We start from the raw sequence: 14,064 nt of genomic DNA on the forward strand, positions 1-14,064 counted from the left end.
TTATTCTGACCAAACGTCTTGCAGCCTGGATCCTTATCCTGGGCTTAGGAGGGGTGTTGGTTATTTCGGCCAACTATGCTTTCAATGCCCCTTACTCACTAAAACAAAATCTTTTACAGAATGAAACGACTATGCTGAAAAGAAGCTACTTGTTTTATTGAGAAAGAAAAAAGAAAATTACATATACTTAGAAGAAAAGCTAAAAATAAAATTGTTTGAGATTGGCAGTGTTCCATGGCCTGGGAATGGCTTTGTTGTCCTCATCTTCCAAGTAGTATGCCCCTTTTCCTACTAATCTGACCACTTTGTAAGGTCCTTCCCAATTGGGCCCCAACTTGCCATCTCCGGATACCACAGCGTTTCCCATCACTTTGCGCAGTACCCAATCTCCAATCTTGAATTGCCTTGGGTGCACTGTTTTGTTATACTTTCTGGACAACTCTTGCTGGTATGAAGCAATGTGAACCAGTGCTCTTTCTCTTCTTTCTTCTGTAAAGTCGAGCTTCAATGCTATGGCTTCTCTATTTAAGTCTGGATCAAAATTTTTGCTTCTGATGGTGGGGAGGCCAACTTCCAGTGGTATTACTGCTTTCATGCCATAGGCCAAGGAAAATGGTATTTTGCCAGTTGACCGCCGTGGTGTGGTGCGGTAAGCCCATAAAACATGGGGGAGCTCCTCCGTCCACTTGCCTTTTGCTTTCTCTAACCTTTTCTTTAGTCCATCCAAGACAACTTTGTTTGATGCTTCCGTCTGGCCATTCGCTTGGGGGTATGCTGGTGTAGAATTGTAGAACTCTATCTTGTACTCTTCACAAAAACCTCTGAAAAATTTACCGTCGAACTGAGTGCCGTTGTCAGATATCAAAGCTTTCGGTATGCCAAACTGAGTGATGATATTTTGCCAGACGAACTTCTTTACATCTTTCTCTTTTATTGATGCTAGTGCTTCTGTCTCTACCCACTTTGTGAAGTAGTCTGTTGCTGCAAGAAAGAACTTTCTGTTGTCGGGTGCCGTTGGAAGGGGTCCTACTATGTCCAAGACCCACATTGTAAAGGGCCATGGACTAGTTAAAGGTAGAAGCTCTCTGGCTGGTTGATGTATTTGGTGTGTGAACTTCAGGCATTTCTCGTACTTCTTGACATACTTCTCAGAATCTGCTTGCATGTATGGCCACCAATATCCTTGCGAAATGGCTTTGTAGGCTAATGATCTTCCTCCTTGGTGGCTTCTGCATACGCCTTCGTGTATCTCGAACAAGAATGCTTCAACTTTGCTGGGATGGATACACTTTAGGTAAGGTCCTGTGAAGGATTTTTTATACAAGGCCATTGATGGGGAGAGCCAAAATTACTGCGACTTTGCTCTTATTTTGTTGGCATCTTTCTTTTCTTCCGGTAGGACGCCGTCTTTTAAGAATGCTATGATGGGATCCATCCATGAAGGGCCTAGTTCGGCACAACATATTTCTTCTACTTCCGGTTCTTCAATGCTTGGTCTTGGTAAGTAGTCAATCAGTAACGGATGTGGGACGGATGTATCTGCCATCGAAACGAAGCCCGCTAATTCGTCTGCTCTATTATTTTCTTCCCTGCCGATATGTTCTATCCGCACTACTTCAAATTTCTTGATCTCTTTTCTAACTAACTCTTGGTACTTAGTCATCCTGTCGTCATTTGCCTTGTAGTCACCTGAAATTTGGTTTACTACCAACTATGAGTCACTGTAAACCATTAGCTCGGTGGCCTTTATGTAGGATGCTGATTTTAAGCCTGCTAGAAGCACTTCATATTCCGCTTCGTTGTTTGATGCTGGGAAGCCAAGGTTGACTGCTTGCTCCACCACTAGGCGATCTGGTGAGATGAGGACTATGCCTAGTCCTGCACCGTGGCTGTTGGACGCTCTATCCACGTAGAGCTTCCACATCTCTCCAACGAACAATTTCCAGCAAGTGGTGGGATCAGATGATGCCTTGGGATCAAGAGTGTTGCTGGTGTTTTCTTCAAGGTCCATACTTGCTTTTTGCCCCTCACTATCTGATTGTACCAAGTCTTTATTTGTTGGCGAGTCTTGGCTTGGTGTAGCTTGGTTTGCTTCTTCCTCCCTTACTTTACTCTGGTCTGCCTTAGGGTCTGACTGGGTATCCTGCACCAGGGGTTGCGCTATTCCGGCTTCAACTTCCAACCCTAGTTCGGTGGTATCAGTCAAGTCGACTGGGCAAATATGATGACTTCCTGAGGTGAATTCTGCGACAAAGTCTGCCAAGGCTTGGGCTTTTATGGTGGTTTTGGTTTGGAACTTGATGTCGAACTGTCCTAACTCGGCTGCCCACTTCAAGACTCATCCAGAAAAGTTCGCCCTCTCAAACAGAGCTTTTAATGGAAAAGTTGTGAGGACGATTATTGTGTGGGCATGAAAGTAATGTGACAATTTCCTTGATGCCATCATCAAGGCTAAGGCTAATTTTTCCAATGGTAAGTACCTGGTTTCCGCGCCCAGCAATGTCTTGCTGACATAGGAGATAGGCAGATGCTGGATTCCTTCTATTCGGACCAATATTGCGCTGATTGTGTGTTGCGAAACTGCCAGGTACAAAAATAGTTCTTCTCCAGGTATTGGGGTCACTAGCAGTGGTGGAGAAGACATGTATTCTTTCAAACTTTCGAGGGCGCAGTCGCATTCTTCATCCCACTCAAACTTGGCCTTTAATGCTTGAAAAAATGGTCGACATCTGTCTGACGACCGACTTATGAACCGGTTTAGCGCGGCTGCCATTCCGGTGAGATACTGTACTTGTTTTACAGAGTTGAGTCTCTCTAGTTCCTGAATTGCTTTGATTTGAGAGGGGTCTGCTTCTATACCTCGGTTGGTCACCAAGAAGCCTAAGAACTTGCTACGCCGAACGCATACTTGGATGCATTAAGGCGTAGTTTGTGCTTCTTCAGGATCTGAAACATCTCACCTAGGTCCTTGAGATGGTCATTCTTATTCTTGCTCTTGACCACCATGTCGTCGATTCAGGCCTCCATTGTTCTGCCTAACAATGGTTCGAACATCTTGGTGACCATCCGTTGGAATGTTGCCCCTGCGTTCTTAAGGCCAAAGGGCATGACCTTGTAACAATATAGTCCTCTTGGCGTTGTAAAAGATATAACCTCCTAGTCTGGCTCATACATGGCGATCTGATGGTACCCTCTGTACGCATCAAGAAAGCTACGACGGTTGTGTCCTGCCGTTAGATCTACCAGTTGGTCTATCCATGGTAGAGGAAAGCTGTCCTTTGGGCATGTCTTGTTGACTGTTTTGTAGTCCACACAGACATGCCATTTTTCATTCTTTTTATGTACCACTACTGTATTGGAGATCCATTTGGGGTAGTGCACCTCTCTGATAGCTCTTGCTTCTAGCAGGTTTTCTACTTCTTCCGCCACTATCGCGGCATGGTGGAGTGCCGATCTGCGAGTGCGCTGCATAATTGGTCTGGCAGTTGGGTGGACATTCAGTTGGTGACAGATGAAGCTTGGGTCAATACTAGACATGCCATACGGCGTCCAGGCAAACAATTCGATGTTGGAGGTCAAGAATTCCATGACCTAAATTCTCTCAGTGCTGGACATAGATGAGCCAAGCAAAAAGAACTTATCCGGGTTCTTTTCATCTATGCTTACTTGTACCAAGTCTTCCATTACCTTCTGTTCAGCGGCTTTGCCAACATCCGCAAACAATTCATTGCTGTTAGGTTCTTCCACTATCTGAACAAACCCTTTGGCAGCTCGGCTGCCATTTACTGTGACGAAGCATTGCTTGGACATAATTTGGTCTCCATAGACCTCTTCAATTACTCCGGCTTCATTGGGGAACCGCATTACTTGATGGTAGGTTGACGCTACCGATCGCATGGCGTGCAGCCATGTCCTTCCCAAGATTATGTTGTAAGTGGAAGGGACTTTCAATACCTAGAATTTCACTTGTTTCGTCATGTTTCCTGCTCTGACCGGGAGGATAATCTTGCCAACTGGCCATTCTGGCATTGAGTTGAATCCGATCAGGGGAGATACGGCAGGTGCCAAGTCTTTGTCCTCCAGCTTCAACTGTTTGAAAGTTTCGTAGTACATTGTCTCACATGAGCTCCTTTGGTCAATCAAAATTCGCTTGACGTTGTAATCCCTGACACGGAGAGTGACGACCAGTGCATCATTGTGAAGGCAATATATCCTTGCCAAGTCTCTGTCTGAAAAAGACATGACGTTTGTGGCCTCTGTTTTTCTCTTTTTAATAGTGGGCTGTGCACTTAATACCTCCCTTAAGTGCTCAGCCTTTTTTATCATGCCCTTGAGCTCACATACTCGTTCAGGCTCGAATACCCCATGTATTACGTTTATCACGCCTTGAGGTGGGGCGTCAATCGGTGTTCCGTCTGGGTGATCGTGGTTTTGGGGGGCTAGTTGCGTCCCTCCCTCTATGTACCGGTCCAGGTGACCAGCTGCCACTAACTTCTCTAGATGCTGTCTCAACGGCATGCAGTTTTCAGTGCGGTGCCCCTTTTCTTTATGGAAGGTGCACCGAGATCTTTCGTCGTAGTCCTTCTGTGCCTCTCCCAATTTAGCTGGCCATTTAACAAAAGGATCATCGCGTATCTTGCTGAGAATTCGGTAGATTGGTTTCTTGAATACCGTGGTAATGGCAGTGCGGACTCTTAACCATCTTTTATCTCGGTCCTCTTCGTTGTCTCGTCTGGCTCGTCCATTCTTGCTTGGACGTTCTACCGTGTTGATTTTTGCCGTGGTCTTCTTATCTGGTGTTGCTGTTGCACTAGATTTTGCCTCGGCACAGGCACCATCCTCCTCCACCCGAATATGTTGGTGCACTCTCTCCATCAAGGCTTCCATCGTGAGGGGTGGAGTCATAGTAATTGAATCCCTCAATCTGTTTCCAACTGGAAGTCCTCTTTTGTATTGTGCGATGGCAAGATTGGTGGGGCAGTCCCCTATCTGGTTGAATGTCTCCCAGTAACGACTGTTATAGGATCTCAATGTTTCCTTGTCGCCCATGTCAATAGAGAGTAGCTGATCGATCTCTACTGGCGTCTTGGTGTTTGTTCTGAACCTTATTACAAACGCCTCTGCTAATTACGCCCAGGAGGCTATGCTGCTTTCTGGTAGCCTTTTGAACCAGGTTAAACCTAGGTCACCAAGGCTGGATGGGAATAAGATGCACATTAAAGTTTCGTTCCGCCGGTATACTGCCATGACTTAGCGAATGTGGGTTAAGTGCATGTAAGGGTTTGTCTTCCCTTCGTACGTGGTAAATTTAGGCTGGATGAAGCCTGAGGGTAATGGTGCGTTTTGAATCGCCGGAAAGAACAGCGAGCTATGTAGTCTTGCCAATGCTTTATCTGTTGGTTCGTAGGCAAGGTGCGGTACTGGCATTCCAACCTCGACGCTTCTATGCGTTTGAGGAGCCAACCGCTGAAGGGCTGAAACTTTGTGCGGGTCGCGTGCCCTGGCATCTTCCTTTCGTCGTGCCCTTTCTTCAAGCACAGTCCGTAAGTCGGACGATCTAGGCAACTCCGTTTGCCTGGATGATGTCTAGTGCGTATGTGAGGGCCGATGGTACTTCCCTCACTGTAAGACCTCAATGATCTCGTTCTCTCAGACCTGGAGTAACGAGTTCTGAAAGTCCTTGATTGAGTGTCGTCTGTCCTGAGGCTTCTACTCTCTGCTTGCGATGGCGTGGTATGCCTACCACGATCTTCTGAGTGGCGAGGAGGCGTATTGCCTTTGCGCCCCTCTCCTGTCGCCACCCCTTTTCCCTTGATCTGGCGCTTCATGGCCTCCATGTCCGCCGCCATTTTTCTTATTAGTTCATCTTGCTCTTTTACGCGATCCTCCAGAGCTTGAGGGTTGATTTTTCGACTTTGCCTTTCAGGACTTTGTGAGCGAGAGTGACGAGGGCTGTTGTTCTGCCTCCCCCTTGCATCTCTCCGGGGATTCTGTCGGCCGGGCTCTAAGTCCGCCATGGGAGGGATAGAGGGCAATCCTTCGCGCCTCTCACCCCCCTCTGAGGTTTGTTCGTCGATGGCGAACTGCGGCAAATCTTCGTTGTGCGCCATTCAACTAACGAGGGAAACTTGATTAAGAGGTTTTGTTCTTTGTCTGATTTTCCCACAGACGGCGCCAATTGTACGGGAAAGAAATAAACCTTCTCGTATAATCCTATTGATCAAGTCTACGCTCCTCCATACGACGTCGCTTTACTCCCTGAAAACACAAACGTGAGCTAGCTGGCGGGGGTGTGCCGAATACCTCTCCGATGTTTAAGTCAGAAAAATAGACAAATAGACAAAAAAGCTCTGTGTATTCGGGAATCAAAGTTGTGTTACCTCTCCATAGGTGATGCTATGAGCTTTTATACGTTCCGCATGGCACAAACCTAGTGGGACTCTTACTTCTCCATGTAGAGTCCTCTTAGGAATCACTTATCCTTCAACACCCCCTCGCTGCTTAAACCAAGTGAGATGGTTTTACCTCGGCAGTAAGGCAAAACGACCGAGGTAACATAGCCATGCTAAACTGGCCGAAGCGACCGAGCTCTACCTAGCTCAGTTCTCTCCTCTGTTACTAGTACTTCGGTTTCACCTGTTGAGACCATGCTATCTATAGCGTGCTTAGACCGAGCTATTCAGCAGCAAGGTCCTGAAAAAAATCCAAATACCTCGGCTCAATGTGGTTTTGACCGAGCTAACTGTTGCCGTTCTGACCATACCGACCGAGCTAACTACAAAACTCTTTTGGACTAAGGTAACTATCAGGCCCTTTTACTCACCCCTTTTTACTGCGGCCCACAGAATGACCCATTACCTAACTCAGCCCAATTTACTTATAAAATACCCTCTCAAAAAGCGTCTTTAATATTGAAATATGACTTATTTAAAAAAATAAGGTTTTGTTTGGAGTGTAACATATAAGTATACTTTTTATAAGTATACTTTCTATTTTTTATGGAAATCAGGGTGTGGTGGGTGGTAGTGTGAGCTCGGGAGCTACAGGAGGTTATGGGAATCATCAGATGGGGTATCAGAATCAGAATCAGCAGATTGGACAAGGTGGTTCGATTAGGTCGCAGCATGGAGTTGGGAACATGGGTGGCATTAGGCCTTACTTGGGTCACTAGATGTAATAGAGGTATGATTGGAAACACAACTATTCTACTATAAACTTGTCAGATTGATTCACTTCTTATACATGTTTCCATTGTTAGAGTTCAAATAAAGGAGTGATTTTTAAGCTAGGAATAGTGAAATGTTGAGTATAAGAGAGAATCAGGGGTTCTTAAATTGTTTTGAGGATTTGATTTGCGAAATTTATGTAGTTCCAGTAGACTCGTAGCATGTGTTATGCAACATTTGATGTGATTTATGTATGCTATTCCAAAGATCATGTAATCTTAGTAGTAGTTTATATTTTCAGTAACAATTAATATAATCCTAGCATCAGATCTCTATCATATCATATTGTGTGCAAAGGAATTGGGTTTTTGTTTAGGATGATATTATCTTAGTTTAGGGTTTTAAAGCTTAAGTTTGCTTAGCCGGGAATGTGTGCCAGGGTATTGGCGATAGGAAAGTATTTTGTTAGGCTGGTTTGATGATGGTGTTGGTTTAGTGGCTATTATCTAAGACCATCTTTCGGACCTTTGGATTTATTTAGTTATTATGTTAATTTCTTGGTCTTTCTCTTCAAGTTAGTAATGTTTTACTTATTTTTGATTTCTAACATGTTATTCTCTTCATATAGGCTTAGGCTTAGCCTGTGTTTGGGTGAAGGTTTTAGAAATGGAAAGAAAATAAAAAAAAAAATGTGTATGAAACTAAGTGGAAATGTAAATATAATTTATTCACATTTTATTTACTTTTTCTATTTTTTTTCTTTCCGAATCTCTCCTCAAATTTCTCAACCAAATTATATAAGTATACTTTTTATTTTTTTAGGTCATATTGTCTTTTTTCTTTCGGAATCTCCTCAAAACTAACACTATGTTTGGATTGAGTGATTTGGAGAAAAAAGAAAAGAAATGGAAAGATATGTATTTCTCTTACTTGTTTGGATAACCTAAGTGGAGAGAAATGGAAAGAAATAGAGAGAAATAGAGAGAAACTCATTTATCTTATAAGCCTCATTTTCAATCTTTCCAAAAGTGGAGAGATTGAGAGAGAAAAGAAATCACTATTTTTATAATATCAATTTTGTCCCTATAAAAATAAAAGAAATAAAATGGCTGAAAATAAAAAAAGTTATTTTGGTAATATAACATAGAATAATTTCTTTTCTTTTTTCTTAATGAAATATAACTAAACAAGAATGAGAGAAATCACAATCATTTCATTTCTTTCATTTCTTCTTTATCCAAACAAAAAGGAGAGAAATTACAATCATTTCTTTTCTTTTCTATTCTTTTATAACTTAAGTAATCATTTCTTTTCTTTTCTCTCCTAAGTTTCCAAACATAGTGTAAGGGAAAAAGTGTATGAAACTAAGTGTCTTTAATATTGAAATATGACTTATTTAAAAATATAGGATTTTGTTTGGAATATACTATATAAATATACTTTTTATTTTTTTAGTGTTTGGTTTGAGTTTTCTGGATTAAGTTTTTTAAAAATTGAATTTTTTGATTTTCGTGTTTTTTGTTTTTAGTGAATATTTTTAAAATTTTAAACATTTTGTTTACTTTTTTAGATGCACCTTACTTAGATGTGTCTAAAAAGTAAACAAATTGTGAAAAAATATTTTAAAAAATTAAGAAATACATAAAAATGTACTAAATTCTTGTATTTTTTTTTTTTGGTATTTAGTGAATTTTTTAAAAAAAAATTTACATTTTTTTTTACTTTTTAGGTGTATTTATGTTAGGTGTGTCTAAAAAATAAAAAATTTACATAAAATATTAAAAAAATTCAGTAAAAACAAAAAAAAAACGAAAAATAAAAGTGTAAAATTTTCTGAAAATTATTTTTAAAAAATGAGAAGCAAGTAAAGTGATTGTCTTTTTATTTTTTTATACATATTTTTATAAAAAGTCAAAAAATTAAGGGTTGGTTTGGAATGTTCTAAAAAAGTATACTTTTTGACTTATTAACTTATATGGGTTGGGTTTGGGTTGGATTTGATGTGATGTGTTAGAGAGGTGATGTGATTTAAATAAGATGATCTGACTTAAATAGGATAGTGACTTTTTAAATTTTTGTATTATTTAAGTCATGCCAAACTTGGCCTAAGTTTATTTAAATCATTCCAAATTTATAAATTAATTTCTCAGCTGAAGTGAATGAGGACGAGTCACCGTACGAGTGGCAAACCCTAACCCCAGTTCATTCTCTCTCTCTCTCGCTTATTCAGTCACTTGTGCTTCTCACTCTGCGGACGCTGTACTCTCTCACCACCCAACAACAACAATGGCGAGAAAACGAAAACTCGTGCCCAAATCGACCGAACCCCAACTCAAGAAGCAGCAAAGAGAAGTACAGCAACTTCAATATTACGTTAAAGACGAACAAGACGATGATCAAGAAGCCATGGATGGAGTAGTAGGACCTGAAGAATACGAAGAAGACCAAGACCAACAACACTACGAAGACGGCGACGACAACGACGACGAAGAACAAGAAGACGATGACGACGAGGAGCCTTTCCAGAAGCTTCTAGAACCATTCAGCAAAGAACAGTTGATTAATTTGCTCTCCGAGGCTGCCGAGAATCACGCCGATGTAGCCAATCGCATCTACAAGATCGCCAACAGTGATCCCTCCCAGCGCAAGATCTTCGTCCACGGCCTCGGATGGGACACCAATTCCGAAACCCTAATCAACGCCTTCAAGCACTACGGCGAGATCGAGGATTGCAAGGCCGTTTGCGACAAGATCTCCGGCAAATCCAAGGGCTATGGATTTATCCTCTTCAAGACCCGTACCGGTGCTCGCAAAGCCCTAGCGGAGCCCCAGAAGAAGATCGGCAACCGAATCGCCGCCTGCCAGCTGGCCTCCTTGGGCCCCGCCCCGCCCCCCGCGGTGCCCGTTGCTCCGCTTCCGCCGGCGCCGGCGTCGGAGTACACGCAGAGGAAGATCTACGTCAGCAACGTGTCGGCTGATTTGGATCCCCAAAAGCTGGTTTCTTTTTTCTCCAAGTACGGTGAGATTGAAGAAGGGCCTTTAGGGCTCGATAAGCAGACTGGGAAGCCTAGAGGGTTTTGTCTATTCGTGTACAGGACAATCGAGAGTGCGAAGAAGGCATTAATGGAGCCTCATAAGAACTTTGAAGGGCACATTTTGCATTGCCAGAGAGCAATTGATGGTCCAAAACAAAGCAAATCACATTCCCTTCATAACCCTAATTTGCATAACCCTCAATTCCAGAGGAATGAGACTACTAGTTTTGTTGGGTCGGCATCGGGACCGGGGCATTTGATGGCACCGTCTGGGCCAACGTACAATCAGGGAGCAGCTGTGCAGGGTCTGAACCCGGCTCTTGGACAGGCTTTGACAGCGTTGCTTGCGACTCAGGGTGCGAGTTTGGGGCTGACTAACTTGCTTGGCACGCTTGGCGGTACTGGAGTGGGTAGTTCGGTGAACCCCACGGTGCCTGGTGCGAGCCATGGAATGCAGGGTGGGTATGGGAACCAGGGTGTGGTGGGTGGTAGTGTGAGCTCGGGAGCTACAGGAGGTTATGGGAATCATCAGATGGGGTATCAGAATCAGAATCAGAATCAGAATCAGCAGATTGGACAAGGTGGTTCGATTAGGTCGCAGCATGGAGTTGGGAACATGGGTGGCATTAGGCCTTACATGGGTCACTAGATGTGATAGAGGTATGATTGGAAACACAACTATTCTACTATAAACTTGTCAGATTGATTCACTTCTTATACATGTTTCCATTGTTAGAGTACAAATAAAGGAGTGATTTTTAAGCTAGGAATAGTGAAATGTTGAGTATAAGAGAGAATCAGGGGTTCTTAAATTGTTTTGAGGATATGCATAGCATTTGGTTTGCAAAATTTATGTAGTTCCAGTAGACTCGTAGCATGTATTATGCAACATTTGATGTGATTTATGTATGCTATTCCAAAGTTCATGTAATCTTAGTAGTAGTTTATATTTTCAGTAACAGTTAATATAATCCTAGCATCAGATCTCTATCATATCATATTGTGTGCAAAGGAATTGGGTTTTTGCTTAGGATGATATTATCTTAGTTTAGGGTTTTAAAGCTTAAGTTTGCTTATCCGGGAATGTGTGACAGGTTATTGGCGATAGGAAAGTATGTGATGGTGAACTATTTTGTTAGGTTGGTTTGATGATGGTGTTGGTTTAGTGGCTATTATCTAAGACCATCTTTTGGACCTGTGGATTTATTTAGTTATTATTTTAATTTCTTGGTCTTTAGCTTCAAGTTAGTAATGTTTTACTTATTTTTGATTTCTAACATGTTATTCTCTTCATATACACTTAGGTTGTGTTTGGTTGGGGGATTTAGAAATGGAAAGGAAAAGGAAAAGAGAAAAAGGTGTATGAAACTAGGCGGAAATGTAAATATATTTTATTCACATTTCACCTACTTTTTCTATTTTCTATTTTTTTTTTCTTTTTAAATCTCTCAACCAAACATAACCTTAAAGAATTTTCACGATTGAATTGATCGTGGCATTTGCATTTTGCCTAGACCTCATTCACTTATTTGTAATTTTTGTTTCATTTATAAAAAATAATAATAATAATTGTAATTTTTGTTTTACCCCACTATTTGTTGGTTCTATAATCTATTGCTACCATTTTCCTGATGATCAAACAAAAAAAAAGAAAATTACTACCATTTTCCTGTATCTTTTTGTCTTTATGTGACTCCATCTAGGTTTACAGGTTATGAATATGCCAAAAACATGTAGAATAGTTGCCATTATCATCTATTGCTTCATTGTATAAGCAATTATCTAATCCAAAATTTTAAAGTTAACTTAAGGGGGTATATGGCGGCTCAAGATGGGACCAGTATTGGATGCTCATAGTTTGATTTGAAGGACAAAATATTTATAACTACTCAAGGTTTAATATTTAGGATTCTGGTGATGCTGAACTTTGAGGATTGAGTTAATTTGTATTCTCTTATGCTTTTGTGAATCTACTCATTCAATTTGATACCATCACCGTGTTTCATTGGCAATTTGCCATCAATTTTTTCCTCATTTGACTCATTTTTTCAAGTTGGCTGTGGCTACTAGTTTGAAGCTAGCTTTGTACTTGCATAAATTCCAAACCTGTTTTCACTGAGAGTGAGTGATGTATCTCTACTAAATGACTTTTTGCAACTTGTTTGAACTGTTTTGTGCTTTTCACTAATCTGATTTCTCATAATTTATGTCACAATGAATACTGTATCCTGAAAATGTAATTTTTTTTGGTTTATTTATGTTACTATATCCATTGTTTTTGCAACAACCTAATCTCACATATATATTTGGAAAAAAAAAAATCCTCTTGTATGTTTTTAGTTTTATATATACCTCAAACTTTCCCTTGTATTTGGCCACTTCTTTTAAAGAATTTGGTTTCCGAAACATTTTTTCCCCTGAAATTGGTTTTTATGTTCTTACTTCACTGTGCAGATCCCCATAGGTGCATCAATCTTTTAGTACTGGCCCGGTGATTCTTCTGAAGTTTCCGGAGCTCTTGCGAACAACGATATCTTTATATTTTTTTTGTGAAATGTTCTGCTTTATTACTCCAAAGATCAGTACTGTCAAAATGGATTTAATATTTTCTTTCTTTCTTTCTTTCTTTCTTTTTTTTTGGGGGTGTAGTTACTTTAAAATTATGTACTTTAGTTCAATTTATGGTTTAAAAACTATCGGGTTCGGGGTCGAGCGTCAGCAACTATATGAATTGAATTGTTTTGCACAGTTGCACATTATATTTAGCATCAGTTTATATGCAAAATTAAAGGGAGAGAAGTTGGGAAAAAAAAATTACAAATACATTACGGGTATAAGTAAGTGTGTTTGTGGTACAGTTGCACCCTTTAAAATGTTATAATACTTTTACACTGTAAATCCTTAAGCATTAGAAGATAAGTGACCAATATAATATGTATTTTGTGATAAAAATTATGTAGTGAGACATTTATAATGCAACTTTCATATTTTTTCTTTATTTATTTACAATGTGAAATTTTAAATTTTTATAAATCCATTTAAAATATCATTTTTGCCAAACCAATAAAATTGGTAAAATTGATTCATAATATATAATGTGTCATTTCCTCGACCATAAAAGCCAAGCCAAATTATTTGCACCTCTCTCTATATATAAGTAGTTGACTACAGCCCAATTGTTTTTAAAAAATAGAACAAATTTTTTGAACGCAAAAATGGAACAAATTTGAAAGGGAAAAAGAAAAATCTGTTAACGACATAATAATGCCAATTTTAAATAGACTGAATTTGCCAATTTTAAGTAGACCCAATTTGCGAGGGAAAAAAATCTGTCAAAAGATACAAAAGCAAATAAAATTGACATTTTCCAGCCTTTTGTCTTGTGGACTTTTTAAAGAAAATTGATTGCCGAAAGATGTTTACTAGATAGACAAGATCCTCTACAAAGTAATTTTTATGTATTTGATTGTCACCTCTGATTTTATAACGATCGATGTATTGTCTACCACTTGTGGAAGAATATATTTGATTTGTTGATTTGTTCGTTGCACTTGTCTTATTTGAAACTCTTAACATTATCATCATTATATCTTCATTAGATTCTCCGCTAAAAATTGTCCTTTTGAAATTGTACATTATAGTAGAATAGGGAATATGAAAATATAGAATATGTGAAAATTGTGTTGTAATTTATAAGAGAAGATTGTTGAATGATAGATGGTAGGTGGTGAGTGAATAATGTGTGAGAATGATAAGTAGGTCTTCAAGAATGGTGGGTGAGAATCAAGGACTTTGTCATTGGAGGATCAAAAGGGAGACAGATTTAGAAGGATGGATCAGATTGGCTTAACCGACTTAAAGTT

The 14,064-nt window shown here is 40.2% G+C and overlaps 1 protein-coding gene across 2 annotated transcripts; it reads left to right on the plus strand.

Annotated features, from left to right (window-relative positions):
* Window positions 1-9,318: 9,318 nt before the first annotated feature.
* Window positions 9,319-12,955, plus strand: LOC114284981 (UBP1-associated protein 2A). 2 transcript variants are annotated; one of them, XR_014346470.1, is made up of 3 exons: window positions 9,319-10,861; window positions 11,506-11,581; window positions 12,656-12,955. XR_014346470.1 is itself a non-coding variant. In XM_082898706.1 (2 exons), exon 1 carries the CDS (start codon window positions 9,453-9,455, stop codon window positions 10,848-10,850), a length of 1,398 nt encoding a protein of 465 aa, XP_082754832.1. In that variant the 5' UTR covers window positions 9,319-9,452; the 3' UTR covers window positions 10,851-10,861; window positions 12,656-12,955. The 2 variants fall into 2 exon arrangements, 1 of the variants encoding a protein (XP_082754832.1); XM_082898706.1 differs by lacking the exon at window positions 11,506-11,581.
* Window positions 12,956-14,064: the final 1,109 nt, after the last annotated feature.

Source organism: Camellia sinensis, chromosome 12 (genome assembly GCF_055761805.1).
Source record: "Camellia sinensis isolate YWXY chromosome 12, ASM5576180v1, whole genome shotgun sequence".
In the NCBI taxonomy this organism is placed as follows: domain Eukaryota; kingdom Viridiplantae; phylum Streptophyta; class Magnoliopsida; order Ericales; family Theaceae; genus Camellia; species Camellia sinensis.

Coding starts and splice junctions, on each gene's coding strand:
- LOC114284981 (XM_082898706.1), top strand. CDS start 9,453: ATGGCGAGAAAACGAAAACTCGTGCCCAAATCGACCGAACCCCAACTC.